Consider the following 27,448-nt stretch of genomic DNA (forward strand, 5'->3'; position numbering starts at 1 on the left):
CAACCCCCACCCTTCTCCTCCTATCCTACCTCTCTCTCTCTCTACTCTGACGCAGCTCTTTCTGTCTGCCCCAGGGGCAGTTCCACTCATTTTAGCCTGGCACTGAAGCAGAGGCACAGATGGGCCTCTCTCTTGTTATTCTCACCCTCTTCCCCCCCTTTCCCCCTTCCTCCTCCCCCCCTTTTCCCCTTCCTCCCCTAGTCCCCTTCCCTTTCCCTCTTGTTCCCTCTGTCTCTCCTTGTATCCATCCTCATTCCATCCTTTTCTCCATCTCACCTCCTTCCCTACTTTTTTCTGTCTCTCCTCTCCTTCCCTCCTTTCCTAGATCTCCCCTCTCCTTTCCTCATGTCCTTCCCCTACTTACTCCTATCCTCTGTCTCTCCTCTTCGTCTCTCCTTTGCTTTCATCCTCCCTCCCTCCTTCCCTCCCTTGCCTTTTGTGTGACATTTCACATCTCTGCGCTTGACTCAGACTTAAAGCCAAAGTAAACGTATGACTTAACAAAAGAGCGATGAGAGTGTTCTCCTTTGTTGGCACTTACTAGCTACAATAGTCGAGGCTGGAGTGAGTTGAGCTGTGTGTGTGTGTGTGTGTGTGTGTGTGTGTGTGTGTGTGTGTGTGTGTGTGTGTGTGTGTGTGCGTGTGTGTGCGCAACACGGTGAAGGTCAGTGGAGAGAGAGAGCCTCAGTGGGCTGTGATAAATGCAGTAAGATGGGGGAGTAGGCAGACCCAACGCTGGAGGCACACACACAAACACACACAAACAGACACACATATTTATAACAGCAGCAGCAGACTCTGGTCTAGCTGTGTATATGTCTAGGTGTCTCATTAGGTTTGGTTTATGCTGTTAATGCTGCTCTTGATGAGAAAGTTGGGTTTTTGCCTCGTTTTAGGATATTTAACTCCTTTACGTCCCAGGATAGAGGGCTTTTCAATCAATCACATGACCTACAGCTGGATTGGCCTGCAGTGCACTGCTCAATGTGTTCTTTGTCATAAGCTATGTAAATCAAACAAAATGGTGTTTTTATTTATTGATTCCTTGAGTGATTGGTGACTGATACTTTCTTAAAGATGCACTGCACTGTGCTCATTCGTTGATAAAATGATAATGAATTGGTTGATTGATTGTCTCAAGGTTGACTGCTGAGTATCTGCCATGCTAGAGCCTCTGTGGTGGTGTATGATGGTGGTGTATGATGGCTCAAATTGATCAATTGATTGATTGATAAACAAATTGACTGATTGTTTCTCTCTTCCCCCTCAGTGAGCAGAGTATCTGCCAGGCACGAGCCTCTGTCATGGTATATGATGACGGCAGTAAGAAGTGGGTTCCCATCAAGCCAGGCCAGCAGGGTTTCAGCCGCATCAACATCTACCACAACACTGCCAACAACACCTTCCGTGTGGTGGGAGTCAAATTACAGGACCAGCAGGTAGAGGTACACACACACACACTCTCTCTCACACACACACACACACACACACACACACACACACACACACACACACACACACACACACACACATTGATCTAAAATGGCCTTGAAGGTAACCATGAACTCTCTCCTCCTTTCAACCTTTCCACCTCTCTATCTCTCCACCTCTCCTCCTCTCCACCTCTCCTCCTTTCCACCTCTCCACCTTTCCAACTCTCCACCTTTCCACCTCTCCTCCTTTCAACCTTTCCACCTCTCTATCTCTCCACCTCTCCTCCTCTCCACCTCTCCTCCTTTCCACCTCTCCACCTTTCCAACTCTCCACCTTTCCACCTCTCCTCCTTTCCACCTCACCACCTCTCCTCCTTTCCACCTCTCCACCTCTCCACCTTTCCAACTCTCCACCTCTCCACCTCTCCACCTTTCCAACTCTCCACCTTTCCACCTCTCCTCCTCTCCACCTTTCCACCTCTCCTCCTTTCAACCTTTCCACCTCTCTATCTCTCCACCTCTCCTCCTCTCCACCTCTCCTCCTTTCCACCTCTCCACCTCTCCTCCTTTCCACATCTCCACCTCTCCTCCTTTCCACGTCTCCACCTCTCCTCCTTTCCACGTCTCCACCTCTCCTCCTTTCCACGTCTCCACCTCTCCCCCTCTCCTCCTCTCCACCTTTCCACCTCTCCATCTCTCCACCTCTCCTCCTTTCCACCTCTCCACCTCTCCACCTCTCCTCCTTTCCACCTCTCCATCTCTCCACCTTACCTCCTTTCCACCTCTCCTTCTTTCCTTCTCACCACATCTCCACCTCTCCATCTCACTACCTCTCCATCTCTCCATCTCACCACATCTCCATCTCACCATCTCTCCATCTCACCACCTCTCCATCTCTCCATCTCACCACCTCTCCATTTCACCATCTGTCCATTTCTCCACCTCTCCATCTCACCACCTCACCACATCTCTATCTCTCCATCTCTCCATCTCACCATCTCACCATCTCTCCACCTCACCACATCTCTATCTCACCATCTCTCCACCTCTCAATCTCTCCATCTCACCACATCTCCACCTCTCCATCTCGCCATCTCACCACATCTCCACCTCACCACCTCACCATCTCTCCATCTCACCACATCTCCACCTCTCCATCTCACCACATCTCCACCTCTCCATCTCTCCATCTCACCACCTCTCCATCTCTCCACATCTCCACCTCTCCATCTCTCCACCTCACCACCTCACCACATCTCCACCTCTCCATCTCACCACCTCACCACCTCACCATCTCTCCTTCTCACCAAGTCACCACATCTCCACCTCTCCATCTCTCCATCTCACCACATCTCCATCTCTCCACCTCACCACATCTCCACCTCTCCATCTCACCATCTCACCACATCTCCATCTCACCACATCTCCATCTCTCCACCTCACCATCTCTCCATCTCACCACATCTCCATCTCACCACCTCACCACATCTCCACCTCTCCATCTCACCACATCTCCACCTCTCCATCTCACCACCTCACCATCTCTCCACCTCACCACCTCACCACCTCTCCATCTCACCACATCTCCACCTCTCCATCTCACCACCTCACCACATCTCCATCTCACCACATCTCCATCTCTCACCACATCTCCATCTCACCACCTCACCACATCTCCATCTCTTCATCTCACCACATCTCCACCTCTCCATCTTACCACCTCTCCATTTCTCCATCTCACCACATCTCCATCTCTCCACATCTCCACCTCTCCATCTCTCCACATCTCCACCTCTCCATCTCACCACCTCTCCATTTCTCCATCTCAATCTCTCCACCTCACCACATCTCCATCTCACCACATCTCCACCTTTCCATCTCACCACCTCACCACATCTCCACCTCACCACATCTCCATCTCTCCTCTCTAGGTGGTAATCAACTACTCCATAGTGAAGGGTCTGAAGTATAACCAGGCCACACCAACCTTCCACCAGTGGCGTGATGCCCGTCAAGTCTACGGACTCAACTTCGCCAGCAAGGAGGAAGCTACCACCTTCTCCAATGCCATGCTGTTCGCTCTCAATGTCCTCAGCACTCAGGACGGAGGTGAGAGAGAGTGTGTGTGTGTGTGTGTGTGCTTGCGTCTACTATTATTAACTTGCAGTTGGCTGATCAGATGTGTTCTGTTTTTAAACTGTAACGTGCTAACGAGATAAAGCCTATGGAGTTTGACACTGACAGATGGACCAGTGTATCTAAGGTCACCAGAGACCGGATTAACAATACTAATGAAGCAGTTTGGCTCACAGACACACACACACACCCGAACACACACACACGCACATGCAGACATGCAAGCACTCAGGATGCACATAGACAAACACAAACATGCACGCACACACACATCGACATGCAAACACACACACACACAGGTTAAACCTTATGGGTCTCACAACACATGACAGTCGGTCAGGCAGGCTCTTCATGTGCTTGGCTCTGTGTGTGTGTGTGTGTGTGTGTGTGTGTGTGTGTGTGTGTGTGTGTGTGTGCGCACGCATACTTGCGTGTGTGTAGCCACTGTGAGTCAAGCCCAGTGTGTGTCTGTGAGGCTCAGGGTGTTAATAGGTCTTTAACCCCAATAGGGGTGACAGTGGGCAACAACAGGCAGATTGGGGGGGCGTGAACAGACAACATGAATTGGGAAAGCCCTACAGATGTAGGATCTTAATTTGATCACTCTGTTGTTGCTGAGAATTTTCCTGCAGGAAATGCAAACTTGTAGTGTATTCAAGATTTAAAAAGGCTTCGAAAGTTTGTAATTTCCACTTTAAAATGTCAGTTTTGATTTGCCCAAACGAAAAATGTATCAACCCCTACAAAAAAGTTCCATTAATTATAATCCACATAATAATTCACATTTCCACTTGCTGCAGGATTATTTTCCTGCCGTAGCAAACTGGGTCAAATTAAGATTCTACATCTATACCCTATATACTGTAAATCTCATGAATTATGGCAAGGGGGAAAGGGAGCCTGTCATGCAAGGTGAGGTCAATTCCATTTCAATTCAGTCAATCTGAGGTATGAACGGGTGGCACTTACTTTCAATGACCCAATTTTCCAATTGGAATTTCAATCCACTTCGACTGAATGGACTGATTTGAAAATGGACTTAACCCTAAATGCTGAAGGGGCTGAGAGGCAGAAAAAACATCTAGACAGGTTAGTTTTTCTAAGGCAGTTTGAATAATGCAGGTGAGTCAGAGTGCTGGGGCTGTCTCTCTGTCAGTCCATATTTACTGTCCTGTCATTCTGTTACAGTTCCTCCACAAAACCAACCTCATAGTTCTTTCCAGGGGCGCAACTTTCACTTTCTGAAATTGCATTTTTGTCCCCCCCCCAGTTTTATCATTGGAATGTGATACAAAATGAGGAAACAGTGTGCTTTAGGACCATGCGGACGCCTCTGAGCGGTCGGGTCGGCTGTTTGGAGTGTTTATCCGAAAAAAATATTACTTGCGTCCCAGGTTCTCTCTATAGTCACCCACAGCAGGGTCACTCAGTTCACTCTCTCTATGGTCACCCACAGCAGGGTCACTCAGTTCACTCTCTCTATGGTCACCCACAGCAGGGTCACTCAGTTCACCCTCTCTATATTCACCCACAGCAGGGTCACTCAGTTCACCCTCTCTATATTCACCCACAGCAGGGTCACTCAGTTCACCCTCTCTATGGTCACTCACAGCAGGGTCACTCAGTTCACTCTCTCTGTGGTCACCCACAGCAGGGTCACTCAGTTCACTCTCTCTGTGGTCACCCACAGCAGGGTCACTCAGTTCACCCTCTCTATGGTCACCCACAGCAGGGTCACTCAGTTCACTCTCTCTATGGTCACCCACAGCAGGGTCACTCAGTTCACCCTCTCTGTGGTCACCCACAGCAGGGTCACTCAGTTCACCCTCTCTATGGTCACCCACAGCAGGGTCACTCAGTTCACTTTCTCTGTGGCCTTTTACAGGAATTGGCTTTGCATTTCTTGCGCTCCACAACTTCACACGTGGACGTTGAAACCATGGTATAGAGCCAAATGAGCACATACATTGCAAGACACAGACGGAGCCATTGACAGTGCAAAGGCGTCAAGAGGCATTGTGCAACTGGAACCCAGTACAGGATATATAACATGACAACATAGCCAATCTAACTTGTTTTATATCCACATGCTTGGCCCCTGTTGTCATGTATCTAGAGGCGTCAGGCTAAGATTATCACCTCACACTGAAGCCCAAAACTCACCCCGGGGGTGAACAAGTTCATTTGCTTTAAAGATGATGACCTTCATTTCCCCTTTGGATGCAGATTAACCCCTTTACGCACACACCCTCATAAACACACACACATTCAGTACACTGTATACATTAACAAACAAACACACACACTGCGGGCACAGTCATACACACTGCAGGGTCATAATCTCCTGGGACAGAGAGAGGGGGAGAGAGAGCGATAGAGAGAATGACGGAGAGAGGGGGGGGAAGCGAGAGAGAGAGTGATAGAGGGGGAGAGAGAGTGATAGAGGGGGAGAGAGAGAATGACAGAGAGAGAGATGGAGAGATAGAGAGAGAGAGAGAGAGAAAGAGAGGGAGAGAGAGAGAGCGATAGAGAGAGAGAGAAAGAGAGCTAGAGAGAGAGAGCGATAGAGAGAGAGAAAGAGAGCGAGAGAGAGAGAGAGAGAGAGAGAGAGAGAGAGAGATAGAGAGAGAGAGAGAGAGAGAAAGAGAGCGAGAGAGAAAGAGAGCGAGAGAGAGAGAGAAAGAGAGCGAGAGAGAGAGAAAGAGAGCGAGAGAGAGAGAGAGATGGAGAGTGTGACGTAGAAGTCCATCACTGGCCGCGGGCAGCATTTGGTACTTTAACGCACGCACTCATTCATCACTCCTCCCTGCTCCGTTATCAGATAAGTTAACTTCTCTATCTTAGTACATACATTTCACACTTACTTCAGTAACCGGTTATGGTATAAAGAAATAAACAGACAAGTGTTCATATTTAATATAAGCAATATTTATTATACTTAGATGTTATGGATGAGCACGTTGTTTGTTCTGTTCCTCTATCTCTCCATCTCTGTAGCTTCCGGGTATGCTGGATAAGGACCCGAGCTAAGGCAATTGGGCTGACTTTGTAGTGCCTGTCCCGAATGGCTCATTAATGTAAATGGGCATATTGAAAGACACTGTCAGTAGTGATGTAATTTGGTAAATGTTATATTGTGATATTGTTTCATAAAAAAACATGTTGCAATGTATATACTTTAGTATGTTTAGTTGAATGGAAAATGTAGGTTTGAATTGGTAATTGCTTAATTAATTAGTGTTAATTGTTCTGAGGGGAGGGGCTACCCCTCCAAAAGGAGCCTCTCTTTCAGTTCATGGAGAGGCATTTTGGATTGAGCTGTGGATATGGCAGCATTGTTTATAGCTGTCCCATAAGGTATACGTTTGATGGCAGTACTGTTGTTTTTGTTCCAGAATCACTATGTAAATAAACACCCTGCACAGAATAACTTTTACGGCTCCGCCATCTTATTATTTTGATAGAGGTTAGGTTTTCCAGTTTAGCCTTCTGGCCTACTCTACGTGACAGAGAGACAGCTATACGGAGAGAGAGAGAGATATAAAGAGAATGATACAGAGAGAATGAGGTAGTGGAGTCCTCTCTTCCCCAGGCCTCACAGTAACTGTGTGTTTTCTCCATCCTCACTCTGTTCTCTTCCTCTCTGTTAATTCAAATGAGTCATTGAGGAGTTGTCCCCAGGGCCCAGTCTTCAAGTGCTCCGCTTTTCTTTTGCTGAATACACACACAAACACAAGCACACAAGCGCACACAGACTGGGAACAAAGAGGGTCCAGTGACAGAAGATACACCACCACCTCTCTGCTCTGTCTCCGGGTGTCACAGACCACACACACACACACACACACACACACACACACACACACACACACACACACACACACACACACACACACACACACACACACACACACACACACACACACACACACACACACACACACACACACACACACACACACACAACAGCACCAAACAGATCTTGCCCAACAAACGCACAACCTCAAACCCAATCAAAATGAAATGAATGTCCACAAACTACAGACAACGATGTGTGTGTGTGTGTGTGTGTGTGTGTGTGTGTGTGTGTGTGTGTGTGTGTGTGTGTGTGTGTGTGTGTGTGTGTGTGTGTGTGTGTGTGTGTGTGTGTGTATTTTCACCTTTATTTATCCAGGTAAGCTAGTTGAGAACAAGTTCTCATTTACAACTGCGACCTGGCCAAGACATACAACAACACAGAGTTACACATGGAATAAACAAACATACAGTCAATAATACAATAGAAAAAGTCTACATACAGTGTGTGCAAATGAGGTAGGATAAGGGAGGTAAGGCAATAAATAGGCCAAAGTGCCGAAATAATTACAATATAGCAATTAAACACTGGAGTGATAGATGTGCAGAAGATGAATGTGCAAGTAGAGATACTGGGGCGCTAAGAAGCTAAATAAATAAATAATAGTATGGGGATGAGGTAGTTGGATGGGCTATTTACAGATGGGCTATGTACAGGTGCAGTGATCTGTGAGCTGCTCTGATTTCTGGTGCTTAAAGCTAGTGAGGGAGATATGAGTGTCCAGCTTCAGTGATTTTTGCAGTTCGTTCCAGTCATTGGCAGCAGAGAACTGTAAGGAAAGGCGGCCAAAGGAGGAATTGGCTTTGGGGGTGACCAGTGAGATATACCTGCTGGAGCGCGTGCTACGAGTGGGTGCTGCTATGGTGACCAGTGAGCTGAGATAAGGCGGGGCATTACCTAGCAAAGACTTATAGATGACCTGGAGCCAGTGGGTTTGGCGACAAATATTAAGCGAGGGACAGTCAACGAGAGCATACAGGTCGCAGTGGTGGGTAGTATATGGGGCTTTGGTGACAAAACGTATGGCACTGTGATAGACTGCATCCAATTTGCTGAGTAGAGTGTTGGAGGCTATTTTGTAAATGACATCGCCAAAGTCAAGGATCGGTAGGGTGGTCAGTTTTATGAGGGTATGTTTGGCAGCATGAGTGAAGGATGCTTTGTTGCGAAATAGGAAGCTGATTCTAGATTGAATTTTGGATTGGAGATGCTTAATATGAGTCTGGAAGGAGAGTTTACAGTCTAGCCAGACACCTAGGTATTTGTAGTTGTCAACATATTCTTAGTCAGAACCGTCCAGAGTAGTGATGCTGGACGGGCGGGCAGGTGCGGGCAGCGATCGGTTGAAGAGCATGCATTTAGTTTTGCTTGCATTTAAGAGCAGTTGGAGGCCACGGAAGGAGAATTGTATGGCATTGAAGCTCGTCTGGAGGTTAGTTAACACAGAGTCCAAAGAAGGGCCAGAAGTATACAGAATGGTGTCGTCTGCGTAGAGGTGGATCAGAGAATCACCAGCAGCAAGAGCGACATCATTGATGTATACAGAGAAAAGAGTCGGCCTGAGAATTGAACCCTGTGGCAGCCCCATAGAGACTGCCAGAGGTCCGGACAACAGGCCCTTCGATCTGACACACTGAACTCTGTCTGAGAAGTGCGTGCGTGCGTGCGTGCACGTGTGTGCTCAGCAGACGCCATAATGTCAAGGGTTAGACACCCTCTATTCTGCAGTTCTTGGAGAGACTTATGCAAACCAACACACGCACACCCACACACACACTGAACACTCATGCACAACAAACAGGGTTAGGCCTACACCTCAGAAAGAGACTTATTGCAACAAACACACTCGTTACCTCGCTCACAAGATGATGAAAGTGAAACATGCTGACATCATGTTCATTTAAGCCTGTAGAATGTGGCAGTAGACCGCTGACTGTACTGCCAAACAGCAGGTCCTACACTCAATCCACAAATTCCCTCCTAGCCCCTATGATGAGCTCTAAATGGATTCGATAGGTATGCTGTAAGTAATATGGTAGCAGCCATATTGGATACACCTATTCAATCCTCTCTGGTCTAAACAAGTGCCTATGGAGTAGGCCATGGTGTCGGGATTAGGCGTTGGTGTAGTGGCTATGGTGTACGCGTTGATTTGGGATTACAGCACCTCAGGCCCCTTACCTCTCCTCACTGTTCCTCACGTCTGCCCCCTGGTGTTCTGGAGGCCTGGTGCAGACAGCCTCACTGATCTCAATGACCTGTGTGTGTCTACTGTATGTATGTCTACGGAGCTACCTGGCCAGTCTCTCAGTCTCCAGGCTTCTGGAAGATGTTAAAGTTGAACTGCCCTGCACACGCTCTCCTGCTGCTGCATAGAGGTGTAGATTACTAGAGATGATACTGGAGACGAGAGGGGTAGGAGGGGGATGGTGTGGGTGAGGCAGGAGAGATACCTAGACAGGTGAGCGAGACAGAGGAGGAGGAGAGAGATGGAGGAAGAGGAGGGCTCAGGGCGAGCTATGGTGAGCAGAGAGTGGGTCTGTCAGTGCTTCTGTGTCTGCCACAGCCGATTCGTCCTCTTCAATATGTCCTGTAGGTACTGCTGCTGGCTGTCTCTCACACTCTCACTGGATTGTGTGTATGTATGTCTGTGTTATAATCGTGACATAGAATGTGTGTAAATGTGTTTAGATTGTGGCATGGTGTGTGTGTGAGAGAGAAAGAGAGCGAGAGGTGTTTTCAGGTGACTCTGAGCATTGTGGATATTGGTAGTTTGTGGACATTCATTTCATTTTGATTGGGTTTGAGGTTGTGCGTTTGTTGGGCAAGATCTGTTTGGTGCTGTGACTACTAGTAATGTTGTGTGTGTGTGTGTGTGTGTGTGTGTGTGTGTGTGTGTGTGTGTGTGTGTGTGTGTGTGTGTGTGTGTGTGTGTGTGTGTGTGTGTGTGTGTGTGTGTGTTGTTATGTGAGTGCTGAATGATATTAGATAGCTGTTGGGTTGTTGTGGATACTGGGATTATGTGTGTTGTGTTGTGTTTGGCTGTTGTGAATATTGTTGGTATGTTATGGTTTGTTCCCTGGAGTGGATTTTCAGTATGTGGATGGTTGTGTTAGGTTGTAAACTGTTGAGTACTTGCTTTTTGTTGTCAAAGTGTGTGTGTGTGTGTGTGTGTGTGTGTGTGTGTGTGTGTGTGTGTGTGTGTGTGTGTGTGTGTGTGTGTGTGTGTGTGTGTGTGTGTGTGTGTGTGTGTGTGTGTGTGATAACTAATTAATAACTCATTAATAAGAGATGAGGTAGCAGTATGGAGCGGTATGGAGATTGACTGTCCAGAGATCGTGAGCGATTGTGAGTCCGGTTGCTTTGCTGTCGTGTGTTATTTTGGAACACTGGCTGTAACTCGACCAACCACAGCCATCAACGTCCTCTCTAACCAATCACTGGTTGCTATGGAGACACTTCCGGAGGTAGTGACCCGACATATGAGATCGTAGGTCATAAGTAATGTGTCAAACTTCAAGTCTTGAGGAATGCCTGTGGTTCAGGGCCCCCACATTCCCAGTCAAACTGGTACCACTGTGAGGCCCTCTCTCTTTTTGCAAAGTCACACAGGCAAAGCTTGGGCTATGTAACTAGTCTCTATAGACATCCAGGCTGCCTCACACAATGTTTCAATGTTCCAGCTCAACGCGTCTGTATGGAATATAACGTCAGTTTGGCATAGAGGAACTACGTCACTGCCGTATCGGTTTGAATAAAATGCTAAATAGTAGCTAGCAAGATGGAGATCACCGAGGTTCTTTTTGCAAATGGATACCCAGCAAACCAAAAGTGGTTATGTGAAAGTTCCCAGAACATTTGTTAGGTCACGTCGAATGTTCTCATAAGACTGTCCAGTCATGCTGAGGATTATAGAACGTTTGTATAAAACATTCACCTGATGTTGCAAGAATGTTCCTAGAACACATTTAATTTGTTCTGTGAAGGTTCCCCAGAATGTTTCATTAGGTTATGGAAACAGTCTGGTGGGAACATTGTGGGGACATCAAAAAATATATTTTTCCAAAACACATAACATGTCTAGTTGTGCAGATGATTCTACAATGTTTCTTTTAGGGTGCAAAAAACCTTCACCTGATGTTACAAGAACATTCCCAGAACACATTTTGTCTGTTCTTTAAAGGTTCCCAGAATGTTTCATTTGGTTGTGGTAAGAGTATAATCATTAACATAACTGGACAGTTTTTGTGTTATGAGAACATTTGCCGCAACCTAAGAAATGTTATGGGAACTTTCGCAGAACCAATTTTGGTTTGCTGGGAAAACATTACTGGTACATTGTGTTATTACATTACCTGGAAACCTAATGACAACTTTTGGGGAATGTTCTGGGGTGGTTGTTACAGATGTTGTGCACAACATTTTAGTAAATGTTAGGAGAACATTCCAAGGATATTTTTTATGTATTTTATTATAAAACCCTAACAAGAACTTCATGGGAATCTTAGCTAATGTTCTGGGAATGTTCCAAGTCTACTGGGTAGTTTGCATCAACTAACTTCACTAAACGCGCAATTTTTGTATTTTTTATTATCGAAGTTAAGAAGAAAGTCACTGCTGTTGCCTAGGGTCATATTTACGAGACTACTATGTAACAGGAGTATGTGTTTGTGATGTAAGAGAGAGTGAGCGACAGCTGTGATGCAGGTGGGAGTGGTCTACGCCTCTCACCTTTCAGGTGGATAAGAGACACACACTGGGGTCTCTCTCTCTTGCTCTCTCTCGTTCTCTCGCTCTTTCTCGTCGCAAACCAACATAAACAATAAAGTCAACCATACAAACAATTGGTAATAAATATCTCTTGTCTTTTCTCCCCTTCTCCCCCTTCCTTCCCTCCTCTCCTTCCAGGCCCAGCGGTCCAGCGCCAAGTCCAGAATGGGCCCACTACAGACGAGATGGAGGTGCAGAGAGCAAGGTAAGGCATCGAGGTACTCCGCAACAACCACGCAACAAGACACAGCATTCACAAAGCAGCCACACAACGTTCACAAAACATTGAAACAACGTTCACACAACTTCCACACAACATTGACACAACGTTTTCCGCAGAGTGGATCACTGCAGTTCCAGCAATGAGATTGTATAGCTTATTATTGGATGTCGGCATGGCTAAGACAGGAAATACATCAGACACAACATTCACTGAACTTCTCAGAAATATTTCCCAACGACAGGATTAGATCAGTAGACACACTGTGTTGTCTGTCAGTCTGTCAGCACAGACTGCACAATAAAGAACAGTCTGTCACGCAGGACTCTGTCTGCTAACAGGCAGCAGCCCTGCCCACATGACCCCCAGCCAGACAGCTGTCCTCATCAACCTTTTATTCCCCTCTCTCTCCCTCTGTCTCCTCACAGGATTAACATACACGGAGGGAGAGAGCGAGAGTTTCAGAGAGTCTGACAGAGAGAGCGAGTAAAAGAGGGAAAGAGAATGATGGAGTTATAATGACAGCTAAACACAGGAAGTACTTATTTCTGCTAAATCATGGTCGGCAGATTGTGGAGGATAGATGTTAATAGCAGATTTGTGCTTGAGATTATGCTCCAGGACTATTAGATTGCACCATAGCACCTATTCAGAGAGGTATAGTAACTCAAGCTGTTTCTGCTATCTATCTCTGTCTCTACGCCCCCAGGGAATTACACAAGCCCTTTGTTGCCTGAGTTATTTCTGCTCCGCTTATCATTTCATCTCAATTCCAAATGCCAAAGCAGAAACAGAACAAATATGATTGTATTATGGATATGTGATGACCCTGAGGCGCTCACTAGTGGTAAAAGCCAGGATTGCACTGCAGCTCTGTGCCATGTGGAGATCAAAATATCAGGTGTGTGTGTGTGTGTGTGTGTGTGTGTGTGTGTGTGTGTGTGTGTGTGTGTGTGTGTGTGTGTGTGTGTGTGTGTGTTTGTGTGTGTGTGTGTGTGTGTGTGTGTGTGTGTGTGTGTGTGTGTGTGTGTGTGTGTGTGTGTGTGTGTGTGTGTGTGTGTGTGTGTGTGTGTGCGGAGCCCCCTCCAGTGGTAACAGTCAGTGTGTATCTCCCAGGCCTGTGGCTGCTGGGTCAGCACATCTTCTCTCCAACATTACACGCAGCTGGAAAATTCCACTTCCTCTCTGTGTGCTCTTTCTCTCTCTTTCTCTGTCTGTTGTCAGTTCAGTCTCAATTCAGTTCAAAGGGCTTTATTGGCATGGGAAACATATGTTTACATTGCCAAAGCAAGTGAAATAGATCATAAACAAAAGTGAAATAAAGAATCAGAAATGAACAGTAAACATTACACTCACAAAAGTTTCAAAAAAATAGAGACATTTCAAATGTTATACTATGGCTATGTACAGTGTTGTAACAATGTGCAAATAGTTGAAGTACAAAAGGGAAAATAAATACAACTAAATATGGGCTGTATTTACAATGGTGTTTGTTCTTCACTGGTTGTCCTTTTCTTGTGGCAACCTGTCACAAATCATGCTGCTGTGGTGTTTCACCTAACAGATATGGGAGTTTATCGACATTGTATTTTATTTTGTATTATTTGTGGGTCTGTGTAATCTGGAGGAAATATGTGTCTCTAATATGTCTTTCTGTTTCTCTCCGCCCAGAGCTCTAACAAATGCGTCTCACATCAGAGGGGGAGAGGGGAAGAGAGGGAGGGGGAGATAGAGAGAGGAAGAGAGTGGGTAAAGAAGGAGAAGAAAGGGGGAAGAGAGAGGTGGGGGTGAGAAGAAGAAATGGGGTATAATCTCATAAAGCCTGCAGCGTAGTGAACAGCAGGGAGAATATCTCTCTTGTCATGGAAGTTAATAGTGCTACTTGTCCATGTACTGCACATAAGATTTGTTTTTGATTTGATTAGTGCACATAAGCAGACATACAGGATACTTACACTGTGTGTACAAAACATTAGGAACACCTGCTTTTTCCATGACATAGACTGACCAGGTGAATCCAGGTGAGAGCTATGATCCCTTATTGATGTCACTTGTTAAATCCACTTCAATCAGTGTAGATGAAGGAGAGGAGACAGGTTAAAGAAGGATTTTTAAGCCTTGAGACAATTTGAGACATGGATTGTGTACGTGTGCCATTCAGAGGGTGAATGGGCAAGACAAAAGATAGAAGTGCCTTTGAACGGGGTGTGGTAGTAGGTGCCAGGCGCACTGGTTTGAGTGTGTCAAGAACTGCAACGCTGCTGGGTTTTTCACGTATGTATCAAGAATGGTCCACCACCCGAAGGACATCCAACCAACTTGACACAACTGTGGGAAATTTTGGAGTCTTCATGGGCCAACATCCCTGTGGAACGCTTTCGACACCTTGTAGTCAATGCCCCGACGAATTGAGGCTGTTCTGAGGGCAAAAGGGGGTGCAACTCAATAGTAGGAAGATATTCGTAATGTTTTGTACTCTCAGTGTATACCACCACATGCCATCATTTTACCAGACCTTGGACACCTGGAGAACTGTAGAGCTGTAGGACTGTAGGTTAACTGACTGTGGTGCATTTAAGCAATAAGGCCCGAGGGGTTGTGGTATATGGCCAATATACCACAGCTAAGGGCTGTTCTTATGGATACCAAACCCCCAAGGTACCTTATTGCTATTATAAACTGGTTACCTGTGGTATACGGTCTGTTATACCACGGCTTTCAGCCAATCTGCATTCAGGGCTCGAACCACCCAGTTTATAAATACAATTGAAGGACTGCTGGCTGTATGACTCACTGGCTGTTTGTCAAATGTCCCTGCTCTATGGGGTAATAGAGCTCTAAGGCTTTCTGCCTTTCTGCCTATCTCACTGACTGTGCTATGACAGGCATAAAATGGAGATGGGCTGACTGACTGACTGTGTGTCTGCTGTCTCCCCAGGCAGATGATGGAGCAACAGCAGATGCAGGCCCACATGGAGAGGGAACGGCGATCCTCGAACCCAGGTGAGGAAAACGCTAAACTCAACCTACTCAACAGTGAAATGGAAGTGTTTTTAAAGTAAAGGTCTTCTTTACAGTCTCAAGTGCCTGATGTGAGTGCATATTCCCTTTCAAAGTCAGACACTATGTGACACTATAAACAATGTCTTATTTTCTCGTTTCTCTTTCTCTCTCCCTCTCTCAATTTCGCCAGGCTCTCCTTTCCCAGGCCATCCCGGTGTGCTTTCTGTAGCCCCCCCAGCCCCCATGCCGCCCCCCATGTCCATGGGCTCCTCTTTAGGTGGAGGCCCCCCCTCACTGGGTGCCCCTATGCCTCCTCCCCCTCCCGGGCCCCCTCCCCCCTCGGCAGGGGCTCCCCCGCCCCCCCTGCCTCCTCCGCTGCCCATGGGTGGAGGGGGACAGGGTGAGGAGGCTCCCGCCCCGACGGGACTCGCCGCCATGATCGCTGGAGCCAAACTGCGCCGCGTCAATAGAGTAAGATGCCAATCACACTAATCACCATGTTACATAACATAAAATAATACTTGGACTTACCCTCTCAGACAATCTATCAATACCTTCGTAGACATGGGGATGTAAGAGCATCCTATGAGGTTTTATAAAGATGTAATGAGCTTTATAGTAGTAACAATAAGGCCCAGGCAAAAGTCTAAAGTGACCTTCTCTCCTCTCCTCCTCCTCTTCTTCATCTGCACTGATCTCATAACAGAGGATGGGTGAAAGCACAATGTTCACCAAGCCCAGCTCTTTCATATCAGTGGAGCTGAACTAGGAAAGGAAGCCCCTTCAGACCATTAACTTGTGCTCCACCTCTTACAACTAGGGGACGTCACACACACTCTATCCGTTCTATCCTCACCTAACATACGGCGTGTGTGTGTCTTCCTTCTCTCTCCAGCCTGAGGACTCTAACTCTTCAGGATCGGGGGCCAAAAACGATGCCAACAGGACGAGTGGCGGCAGCGGAGGACTGATGGAGGAGATGAATGCTCTGCTGGCGCGGAGGTCAGAGCATAGAGTTAGAAACACTAGAACTAGACATTCCTATTCAGAGCATTGTTAAAACCACCACAACAGACATTTCTATTCAACATCATTTCCTGTCATATGTGGAGTGGGCCGGCAGCCATATTGAATGTACTACTTTGATATCAAACTGAATGAGGGTCTGACTTGAGGCTTCTTCTTGCCCCCAGAAGGAAAGCAGCGTCAGAGAAGCCTGAAGACAGCCAAAATGTGAGTGATGCTAACTGATGATACAACAGTGACATATGACTCTTTTCATCATTAAATGTGTGGCTCACTTCCCCTTACTTGACCTCAACATTTTCCTCCTGTTGTTTTTCAGGATGACCTGAACGGATCCCCTTCACCCAGCACCAGGGGTGGACAAAACGCCACAGGTACTACAGTCATACACACTATATACAACATATACAGTACAAATACAACACAATATATACTGTACTACACAAGAACAACACAATATATGCTGTACTACACAAGAACAACACAATACAAACTATATAGAAACAATACAATTGACATGTTTAGGTAATGTTTTTCCTCACCTGACCCCTGTCTTCTCTTCTCCTTCCCTCTCAGATGGAGGGAAGAAGCCATGGGACAGAGCCAACTCTGCCGAGAGGTCATCACTGGTATCAAGGTGAGAATCTGAGGGACTCAGTCAGTCTGCCAACATACATCTCATAATTAGGTTATGTAATCAACGAGGCTGGCACTAAGACAGCATTGAATGAGCTGTATACCGCCATAAGCAAACAAGAAAACGCTCACCCAGAGGCGGCGCTGCTAGTAGCCGGGGACTTTAATGCAGGGAAACTTAAATCCGTTTTACCAAATTCCAATCAGCATGTTAAATGTGCAACCAGAGGGACCACCTTTACTCCACACACAGAGACGCATACAAAGCTCTCCCTCGCCCTCCATTCGCCCTCCATTTGGCAAATCTGACCATAACTCTATCATCCTGATTCCTGATTACAAGCAAAAATTAAAGCAGGAAGCACCAGTGACAAGATCAATAAAAACAAGTGGTCAGATAAAGCAGATGCTAAACTACAGGACTGTTTTGCTAGCACAGACTGGAATATGTTCCGGTATTCCTTCGATGGCATTGCGGAGTACACCACATCAGTCATTGGCTTCATCAATAAGTGCATTGATGACGTTGTCCCCACAGTGACCGTATGTACATAATCCAACCAGAAGCCATGGATTACAGGCAACATCCGCACTGAGCTAAAGGCTAGAGCTGCCGCTTCAAGGAGCGGAACTCTAACCCGGAAGTTTATAAGAAATCCCGCTATGCCCTCCAACGAACCATCAAACAGGCAAAGCCTCAATATAGGACTAAGATCGAATCGTACTACACCGGCTCTGACGCTCGTCGGATGTGGCAGGGCTTGCAAACCGTTACAGACTAAAAATGGAAGCACAGCCGAGAGCTGCCCAGTGACACAAGCCTACCAGACGAGCTAAACTACTTCTATGCTCGCTTCGAGGCAAATAACACTGACACATGCATGAGTGCACCAGCTGTTCCGGTCGACTGTGTGATCATGCTCCGCAGCCGATGTGAGTAAGACCTTTAAACCGGTCAACATTCACAAGGCCGCAGGGCCAGACGGATTACCAGGACGTGTACTGTGAGCATGCACTGATCAATTGGCAAGTGTCTTCACTGACATTTTCAACCTCTCCCTGTCCGAGTCTGTAATACCAACATGTTTTAAGCAGACCACCATAGTGCCTGTTCCCAAGAACACTAAGGTAACCTGCCTAAATGACTATAGACCCGTAGCACTCACGTCTGTAGCCACGAAGTGCTTTGAAAGGCTGGTCATGGCTCACATCAACACCATTATCCCAGAAACCCAAGACCCACTCCAATTTGCATACCACCCCAACAGATCAACAGATGATGCAATCTGTATTGCACTCCACACTGCCCTTTTACACTTGGACAAAAGGAACACCTATGTGAGAATGCTATTCATTGACCACAGCTCAGCATTCAACACCATAGTGCCCTCAAAGCTCATCAATTAGCTAAAGACCCTGGGACTAAACACCTTCCTCTGCAACTGGATCCTGGACTTCCTAACGGGCCGCCCCCAGGTGGTAAGGGTAGGTAACAACACATCCGCCATGCTGAACCTTAACACAGGGGCCCCTCAGGGGTGCGTGTTCAGTCCCCTCCTGTACTCCCTGTTCACTCATGACTGCACGGTCAGATACGACTCCAACACCATCATTAAGTTTGCCAATGACACAACAGTTGTAGGCCTGATTTCCAACAATGACGAGACAGCCTATAGGGAGGGGATCAGAGACCTGGCCATTTGGTGCCAGGACAACAACCTCTCCCTCAACGTGATCAAGACAAAAGAGATGATAGTGGACTACAGGAAAAAAAGGACCGAGCACGCCCCCATTCTCATCGACGGGGCTGTAGTGGAGCAGGTTGAGAGCTTCAAGTACCTTGGTGTCCACATCAATAAACTTACATGGTCCAATCACACCAAGACAGTCATGAAGAGGGCACGACAAAACCTATTCCCCCTCAGGAGACTGAAAAGATTTGGCATGGGTCCTCAGATCCTCAAAGGGTTCTACAGCTGCACCATCAAGAGCATCCTGACTGGCTGCATCACTGCCTGGTATGGCAACTGCTCGGCCTCTGACCACAAGGCACTACAGAAGGTAGTACGTACGGCCCAGTACATCACTGGGGCCAAGCTTCCTGCCATCCCTGACCTCTATACCAGTCGGTGTCAGAGGAAGGCCCTAAAAATTGTCAAAGACTCCAGCCACCCTAGTCATAGACTGTTCTCTCTGCTACCACATGGCAAGTGGTACCGGAGCGCGAAGTCTAGGTCCAAGAGGCTTCTAAACAGCTTCTACCCCCAAGCCATAAGACTCCTTAACATCTAATCAAATGGCTACCCAGACTATTTGCATTGCCCCCCCCCTTTCCCCCCTTTTCCCTCTTTTACACCGCTGCTACTCTCTGTTGTTATCATCTATGCATAGTCACTTTAATAACTCTACCTACATTTACATATTACCTCAAATAACCGGTTCCCCCACACATTGACTCTGTACCGGTACCCCCCCTGTATATAGTCTCGCTATTGTTATTTTACTGCTTCTCTTTAATTACTTGTTACTTTTTATTTATTATTCTTATCCGTATTTTTTTTAACTGCATTGTTGGTTAGGGGCTCGTAAGTAAGCATTTCACTGTAAGGGCTACACCTGTTGTATTCGGCGCATGTGACTAATACAATTTGATTTGATTTGAATCAAGGGATTGCCTGGTTAACTGTGTAAAGGACTGTACATGTTTCCCCATGTACACTTAATGCCTTATATGTTCACCTATTTTTCTCTTGCACGTTCGCTCTCTGTGCATTTGTCAAATAAATACATTGAAATAGCAGTGATGTTATGACGTGTGTAAGTGCGAGAGTGTTTTACTTTTCTGTAGGGTACGACCTGTGGGGAGTAGCAGCGACACAGACGCCTTAGACTTTGACAGGATGAAGCAGGTAAGGTGCCCTGCAGTCAGTCAGTGGCACATACGCTTTGTAAATCTGAAAACGTATTATACCTGTTATGATGAACTTTTTTGTACTTGAAACAGGAAATCTTGGAAGAAGTCGTTCGTGAATTGCACAAGGTGAAGGATGAGATCATTGATGGTACGTCATCCTCACTCACCTCATCAGAGAATGTCTCCATGGGAAATTGACTGTAGTTTGCTACACATATGTTTGTAACTGATCGAACGTGCTTGTTATTGTTAGAGAGGGAGAAGTGAGACGTATTATCCACCAGATAGCATCAGAAACAGAGAAAGTGAAACTAATAATCCTAATATACTATTGTTGGGCTTTGACAGGACAGGACAGCACCTTTTATGTCTATGACATGGCCTGTAACACTCCTCTTGTGTGTCACTTCTCTCTTCCAGCCATTAGACAAGAACTGAGCAGAATCAGTACTACATAATCTTTCATGTGACCCCAGCTTTTGGAACCATCGTCCCCACGCCAACTACTGTTAGGAAGCAAGGAGAGGATCAAGGCCCGAACCACGACCTTTTATTTATTGTACATTGTTGTGATGTTGTAGCAACGTAACAATGTTGCTGTAACACTACAGGAATGTTACGTTTGGTTTGGAAGAATAGGACGGATGGACACTCTCACTGCTTTTCTCTGTTTCTTTGGTTGAGGTTTTCTCTTCTCTTTTTCCTTTCTCTCTGTCCATCGCTAACCCCATGTTTGCTGTTCTTTTTCCAGTCTTAAAGGCAACATTTATTCAATTCAATGAAGTAACCTCTTGTTTTTTTTGTTTTTTAGTTTATTGTTTTGATTAAAAAAATGTTGTTTGGGGTTATTATTACTATCATTGTCATTATTATGACCATTATTTTTATTATTGTAGATGTAATGGTGTGAACATGAATAGTAGTAGTTTTAGTGATGGCAATAGTAAAAATGACTAAATAATAATGATAATGATATGGATGATGATAATAATAATTACACATCATTTTATGTCAGCCTTTTATATTTTATATTGTATTTTTTTCCTTTTGGTTTTGTTTTACAATACAATAATAAGCACATACGGATTTCTTTCTCATGACCTGACCTTGAGATTTTTTGAAGAGTTTTGTATCCTTTTCGCCAACAGTTTTGTGTGTGTGTGTGTGTGTGTGTTTGTGTGTGTGTGTGTGTGTGTGTGTGTGTGTGTGTGTGTGTGTGTGTGTGTGTGTGTGTGTGTGTGTGTGTGTGTGTGTGTGTGTGTGTGTGTGTGTGTGTGTGTGTGTGTGTGGAATCACTGACTGAAAGATTTTTAAAAACAGGTCTTTAACCTGAAAGGGAGGGTGGTATATAAACTATTGCTCTTTGGATATTGCAATCTTATGAACAAAAAAAACATCAATACACCAGAGTATTTGTGTTGATGTTGTTAAAAATGTTTATTGGCTGCAAGAATAAGTATTGTTCGTTTTATTATTTACTTTTATGACCAAGTGCTTCCTGGTTTAAAAATTTGAAAAAGACACACTACATTAAAAATGAATTCAAATAAAACTGTGAACAATGTCTTGGATAAATGAAGTGGTCTCTGATTGTGAGTTTTGTCAGTTTTTTTTTTAGTTGTGCTTGATTAACTGCTTGATTCAGTGTTCTTTCTCAAGTATTCACCTAGTCAGACTGTGTATTCATACACTATGGGCCACAATGTACATAATTTGGTCTATCGGTTCGTTTCAGTTTTACTTTGTAACAACACATAACATTTTAGTAATTCAGCAGACGCTCTTATCCAGAGCAACTTACAGTAGTGAATGCATACATTTCATGCATTTAAAAAAAAATTGTACTGGTCCTGTGGGAATCGAACCCACAACCCTGGTGTTGCACACACCATGCTAGCATTGCAAACACCATGCTCTACCAACTGAGCCACAGGGAGACCTAATACTAATACTATCCTGGGGCGAATTAATTGGGGATCAATTTAGAGCAGTGTAATGTATAGGGTTGAATGATTCCCTGCATAAAGGAGATGCCTACTCTTGCAGTCAGTAGGCAGGAAAGGTATTGCAGATACATGACTGCACCACAAGAGGCAATACAATATACTGTCTGGAATGTGGATTACGTTGGATTTTGTTTCCATGTATGTAGCGCCATCTGGAGGTCAGATTAAGAAAGAGGTAAAAGACGACCTACTGTAAATAGAGTAACCTACTTTACAGTAAAGGTTTATTTGTAGAAAACCCAACAAACATAAGTCAAGTGCAGTATTTCCCTTTGAATGTGTAGGGTAATATTCAAGAGTATATGAAACTGTTTGAAATACATCTATAGGATTAGATGGGCCAAATACCAGTGGGTATTTGAGGTGGCAGCTCATCTACCAGGGTTTCCCAAACTTGGTGCTGAGGCCCCCCCTGGGTGCATCTTTTATGTTTGCCCTTTCATAACACAGCTGATTCAAATAACCAACTCATCATAAAGCTTTGATTATTTTAATCAGCTGTGTAGTGCTAGGGCAACAAACTAAACATGCTCCTTTGGGGTGCCCAAGGACTGAGTTTGGGAAACCTCGCTCTATAAAATAGTAATTTTCTGCATTCGGAAACTATTGAAGTCTTATGGTGCATTATGCATAGCAGTGAGTTGCTCAAAGTCTGTGTGGCCCTTAATGTTTTAGCAACCTAAAAAATATTCACCAAGCCATTCATTTATTAATTCATATGTGATTTATTTATTTATTTGGTCTAAACATATCCCTCACCAGACACCCTGTTCCAGAAGTCTCGCGATGTTTTTTTTTGTTTTTTTAGAGCATAGTGGCGACGGGAATTGGTCGTGTGGGACGGAATTGAGTTAGACAGCTATTTGTGTTATCGTAGAGAGAGAGAGAACCGGAACAGGGGGTGTGTTTGTTGGGCAAACGAACACAGCACAGGGTGCGTGAGAAGCAAGCTGGCGGAATTCAACATGGCATCCGGCGATACGCTGTATATTGAGGCGGACGGCTCGGAGATGCCGGCCGAAATAGTGGAGTTGCACGAGATAGAAGTGGAAACGATACCAGTGGAGACGATAGAGACTACGGTGGTCGGTGAAGAAGACGAGGACGATGATGATGACGACCAGCCGATGATAGCACTTCAGCCGCTGGTATCAGACGACCCGAATTCGATCCACCACCACCACCACCATCAAGAAGTGATCCTAGTGCAGACAAGAGAGGAGGTTGTTGGCGGGGATGATTCGGATATGCATGCGGACGGGAGTTATGAGGATCAAATCCTCATCCCCGTCCCAGCACCCGGCGTCGAAGACGAGTACATCGAACAGACTCTGGTGACTGTGGCCGGGAAAAGCTCGGTGGGTCGGATGAAGAGAGGGGGAGGCGGCAGTGGCAAGAAAGCGGGGAAAAAGAGCTATTTGGGTGCTGCAGAAGCAAGCGGTAGAAAATGGGAACAGAAGCAGGTGCAAATAAAGACTCTGGAGGGGGAATTCTCTGTTACAATGTGGGCTTCGGGTAAGTGGTCGGTTCTATGTAATCTGTCAATTCGAAAAGTGTATCTCTCTCCCGGCATTGTTCGTGCTTGGTCGTTAGCCTGTGCAAGGGGCCTTGTTGCAGGGCGTTGTCCTTCTGCACCAGTCTATTTCCTCGGGTAGTTCGCCAGGCCACGGTCGGAATCACTTTTAGTTGTTTTCGGTGCAGAATTGCCAGTCGGTTAGATTGAAATGTTTTTGTTATGAAGGGAGGCCATGTTTTTAGATGTTGATGGGCGCCGCCATGTTCCCCGAGAACCAGTATGGCGGCCCGAAAAAATGGCGATAGAGCGGCGGGGCGAAGATGGCGGCGGTTGGGGGAGCAAGCGCGCTGTTGGCTCCAGAGAGTAGGCCGCGATGGCGTAGCTAGCTAGCTATTTACTACTAGGTTAACTAGCTAGCTGGCTAACGTTGGCTATGCGGACAATTAGCTTGCTGCAGCCGTGATTATCTAGGTCAGTAACCCTGTCATTTAGCACCAGTTGAGTTTTATGTTAGATTTAAATGGCTGGCCAATTATATTTGTATGCCAAAATAAGTAATATTTCTAGTCTACGCCCACGCATTGATGCACACACGTTTCGTCTGCATAACCAGCTAACGTTAGCTAGCTTAAAATATACATTTTTATTTTTTTTAGCTCTGTTACTGTTAACACATGTTATACAAGTTACAGCTAGCGAGTTTCCAACACAAGTAAGACGTTCCTAAACACGAAAGCCCTACCGAGTTTGCCTTGTCCAGTATTGCATGAGCAACGTTTATCCGTATTTGGATTATGCATGATTGATACATTAGAATTATAGTCCCCCGTTCGCGTGCTAGTAAACCCATTATAACGTGGCTACAATTAAAAATATGCGACTACCATCAGGGCTAGAAATTATGTTGGCTGGTAGACGGTGCAGGGGGATCAAGGTGATGCATGATTGTATACATTGTATTTACTTTTGGTAATAACACAGCCAGACTAGGTACACTGTCTAGAAATATTGCTGCACTATTGTTGTTAACATGACTGTTTTCAAACTGCAATGGTGTACCCCGGTCTTGTAAGGCTATTTTCGGTTAAGTCCCTGCATTGTATCCTAGATGACAAAAAAGACATCGACCATGAGTCGGTTGTTGAAGAACAGATCATTGGTGAAAATTCCCCTCCGGACTACTCTGAATACATGACTGGGAAGAAGCTGCCCCCTGGAGGGATACCTGGCATCGACCTGTCAGACCCCAAACAGCTGGCAGAGTTCGCCAGGTCAGTGTCTGTCTGTCTAAACTCACCTGTCCGTCAAGGATATGTACAATGAACACACACAAATAATTGTGGCACACCTTGTAAAGTGGTGTTTAGCAAGATGCCAGGATTTGTGATTCTCTTCATGTTGCCTGGCTACTCAAGTCTTGAAGGTAGCACTTGATGTGGCAGCTTTCCTGTAGTAGATGTCAGAGGTATATAGCCTAATCTCCTTCCTAAAGGGAGTGATGAGCTCTTTCTGACTCCCGTTTGGATGTTGTGTTTTTAGCCCCTTCAGTAACTCTGCGGGTCCCTATGGTCAGAGCCCAGTGCGGTAAGTTCTAGAGTTCAACCCACGCACTGACACAGAGCGCCTGGACACAGTGAAAGGAGGGAACCGGCTGTTTCAGCCATACTGAAACTCTTCCATGGGTGCTGGTTTATATTATTTGGTTAGCAATTGAACATGGTTAATTGGATTTTGCATATGGGCAACATTATTTGAGTTCTGTTTCCCGTGAATGCAATAGGATGAAAGTTACCTCCACATCTGATGTTTTCTCAGGATGAAGCCGAGGAAGATAAAAGAAGATGACGCTCCCAGGACGATAGCCTGCCCTCATAAAGTAAGTAGTCTGTTTCCAACAGTATCTTTCCTACCCGGTCTCTTTCTCAGTCTATGCCCGACTTGACAGTTGTCTTGGTCCCCAAGGCGTCCTACATGGCTCAATAACGGAACTCTCTCACTCAGGGCTGTACTAAGATGTTCAGGGACAACTCGGCGATGAGGAAGCATCTCCACACCCACGGGCCTCGCGTGCACGTCTGTGCCGAGTGTGGCAAGGCCTTCGTAGAGAGCTCTAAACTCAAACGCCACCAACTCGTTCACACAGGGGAGAAACCCTTCCAGGTACAATACCCAGACACACACACTCACATAAAGGACAAACCCTCCCAAGTACTCTGTGTTTGACACTGTAGTGTAACATTTTTGCCGTGAAAGTTATTCACAAATTTTAAATAAGTCCCTTAACTTGCATTGAGGGTCTGCATACATTTTGCTAGGACATTGACACAAAAAGACTAATGCATGTTGAGCACTGAATTTAACTGCACACACTTACTATTAATTCGTATATCCTAATAAATGTTTCTTGGTGTCCATCCATGGTCTCCTTTCTGTGTGCAGTGTACTTTTGAGGGCTGTGGGAAGAGGTTTTCGCTGGACTTTAACCTGCGCACACACGTTCGTATCCACACCGGAGACCGACCCTACGTATGCCCCTTCGACGGCTGCAATAAGAAGTTTGCCCAGTCAACCAACCTCAAGTCTCACATCCTCACACACGCCAAAGCAAAAAACAACCAATGAGAGCCCTCCGACCTGCCCCAAGTCCCACCCCCACAGCAGCATCTTAATGACACCACACATCAACTTCCTTTGAGGAAATAAATAAATGGGGGGGGGAGAATAAAGACTAAAGAAATTCAAAAGGTACTGAAATTCTCCCCCCTCTTCTTCTCCTATTGTACTGGCTGACTAAAGTACAGCGGCACTCTTGAAAAGTAATAAACCCTCCCATCCCCCTCTCTCCTCCCTTCGTAGTGGCATCATGTTGTTGCCAGAAATATGGAACTCATGGACAAACATCAGAGACTATTCTTTCTACAATGGAGCTGCAATGGAGAGAGGGAGCAATCTGTTTGTTTTTCCACTTGAAATGAATTTCCACTGACCGGTCTTCATATCTACTGCATAGCTTTTAATTTTCTATTTCTCCAAGTGTGCATATTGTACACTTATTTTGGGATATGTTCAGTAAGACAATTTGTGATTATTATTGAGATCCGCTTACCATATGATAGTCCCTCAGACAAGACTTACTGTACCATCACATCGCTTCAAATAGTATTTTCTGTAAAAAGTTTTGGTTTGCATATTCATCCCTACTTTTGGTTGTATTCCTTCTAACCATTAAATAATCTTGTATACTTGTATTGTATGGCTGTATTGAAATGATGTAGACCTTGATAGAGGTGTGATTTAAAGTGTTAACCAATTTAACTTTTAGTCATGAGTTGCTTTCTTTTTTTATGGATTGTCCCCTTGCAGAGAAACGTGTCCCTACCGTTGATTCGCTGCGAGCCTGTCTCTTTTGGAATACTGAAACACATCAAATGAAATCGCCAGCGTGACCATCAGTTTCTTTGTTAGAATGTAATGTACAGGCGTCCGTCAACCATGAACTTTCTTTGTTGATATTTACACCCATGTATTTCAATGGCCCACAATAAAACGGTCATCCCAAATCCTTTTCTAGGCCTGGGGTGTAATCATTAGTCCAAAATGTTGCATTTGCAATTAAAACAAGTTTTTATTTTTTGGGGGGGGGCAAATTAAGGTAGGTCCCTCCTTGTTTGTTTCCTAGTGAATAGATCCCCTGATGTGAGCCTGGAGTGTTTCTCATAAGTGTGGTGAAAAACATATTGCTTGCATAATACTGGAGACATGGGCTCAATCCTAAATTGACCCCTATGCACTTCTGGAGATCTGATTTATTGGTGTAAGCAATATGGTGAAACATCCACCTAGCCTATCAAAGGGAAAGGTGGTGCTATTGCCGTAATACTAACACCTCAGATCTCCACAAGTGCATAGGTGGTTTAGTGGTATTTTAGTTT

At 45.5% G+C, this 27,448-nt stretch overlaps 2 protein-coding genes across 10 annotated transcripts in view; both read left to right on the forward strand.

Moving 5' to 3' along the window:
- Positions 1–21,569, forward strand: part of LOC115174494 (ena/VASP-like protein) — a 67,129-nt gene extending 45,560 nt beyond the window's left edge. For 3 of the 6 annotated variants that reach the window (XM_029733087.1, XM_029733086.1, XM_029733082.1), the window contains exons 2-13: positions 1,271–1,445; positions 3,365–3,542; positions 12,334–12,400; positions 15,354–15,418; positions 15,609–15,889; positions 16,314–16,420; positions 16,612–16,651; positions 16,764–16,818; positions 17,021–17,081; positions 19,929–19,989; positions 20,085–20,142; positions 20,415–21,569. In XM_029733087.1, the coding sequence (XP_029588947.1) occupies positions 1,271–1,445; positions 3,365–3,542; positions 12,334–12,400; positions 15,354–15,418; positions 15,609–15,889; positions 16,314–16,420; positions 16,612–16,651; positions 16,764–16,818; positions 17,021–17,081; positions 19,929–19,989; positions 20,085–20,142; positions 20,415–20,452 (1,186 nt within the window). In that variant the 3' untranslated portion in view covers positions 20,453–21,569. The remainder of the gene's footprint in view (positions 1–1,270; positions 1,446–3,364; positions 3,543–12,333; positions 12,401–15,353; positions 15,419–15,608; positions 15,890–16,313; positions 16,421–16,611; positions 16,652–16,763; positions 16,819–17,020; positions 17,082–19,928; positions 19,990–20,084; positions 20,143–20,414) is intronic. The other 3 variants (XM_029733083.1, XM_029733084.1, XM_029733085.1) reach the window with 3 other exon arrangements.
- Positions 21,570–22,827: 1,258 nt separating this feature from the next.
- LOC115174495 (transcriptional repressor protein YY1) lies at positions 22,828–27,081 on the forward strand. 4 transcript variants are annotated; one of them, XM_029733088.1, is made up of 6 exons: positions 22,828–23,515; positions 24,625–24,787; positions 25,056–25,100; positions 25,332–25,392; positions 25,518–25,676; positions 25,956–27,081. In XM_029733088.1, the coding sequence occupies exons 1-6, from the start codon at positions 22,966–22,968 to the stop codon at positions 26,136–26,138; spliced, it is 1,161 nt and encodes a 386-aa protein (XP_029588948.1). In that variant the 5' UTR covers positions 22,828–22,965; the 3' UTR covers positions 26,139–27,081. The 4 variants fall into 4 exon arrangements, with proteins under 4 accessions (XP_029588948.1, XP_029588949.1, XP_029588950.1 ...); XM_029733089.1 differs by having other exon boundaries at positions 22,829–23,515; positions 24,637–24,787; XM_029733090.1 differs by lacking the exon at positions 25,056–25,100 and having other exon boundaries at positions 22,830–23,515.
- Positions 27,082–27,448: the final 367 nt, after the last annotated feature.

This window comes from Salmo trutta, chromosome 35 (genome assembly GCF_901001165.1).
Source record: "Salmo trutta chromosome 35, fSalTru1.1, whole genome shotgun sequence".
NCBI lineage: Eukaryota > Metazoa > Chordata > Actinopteri > Salmoniformes > Salmonidae > Salmo > Salmo trutta.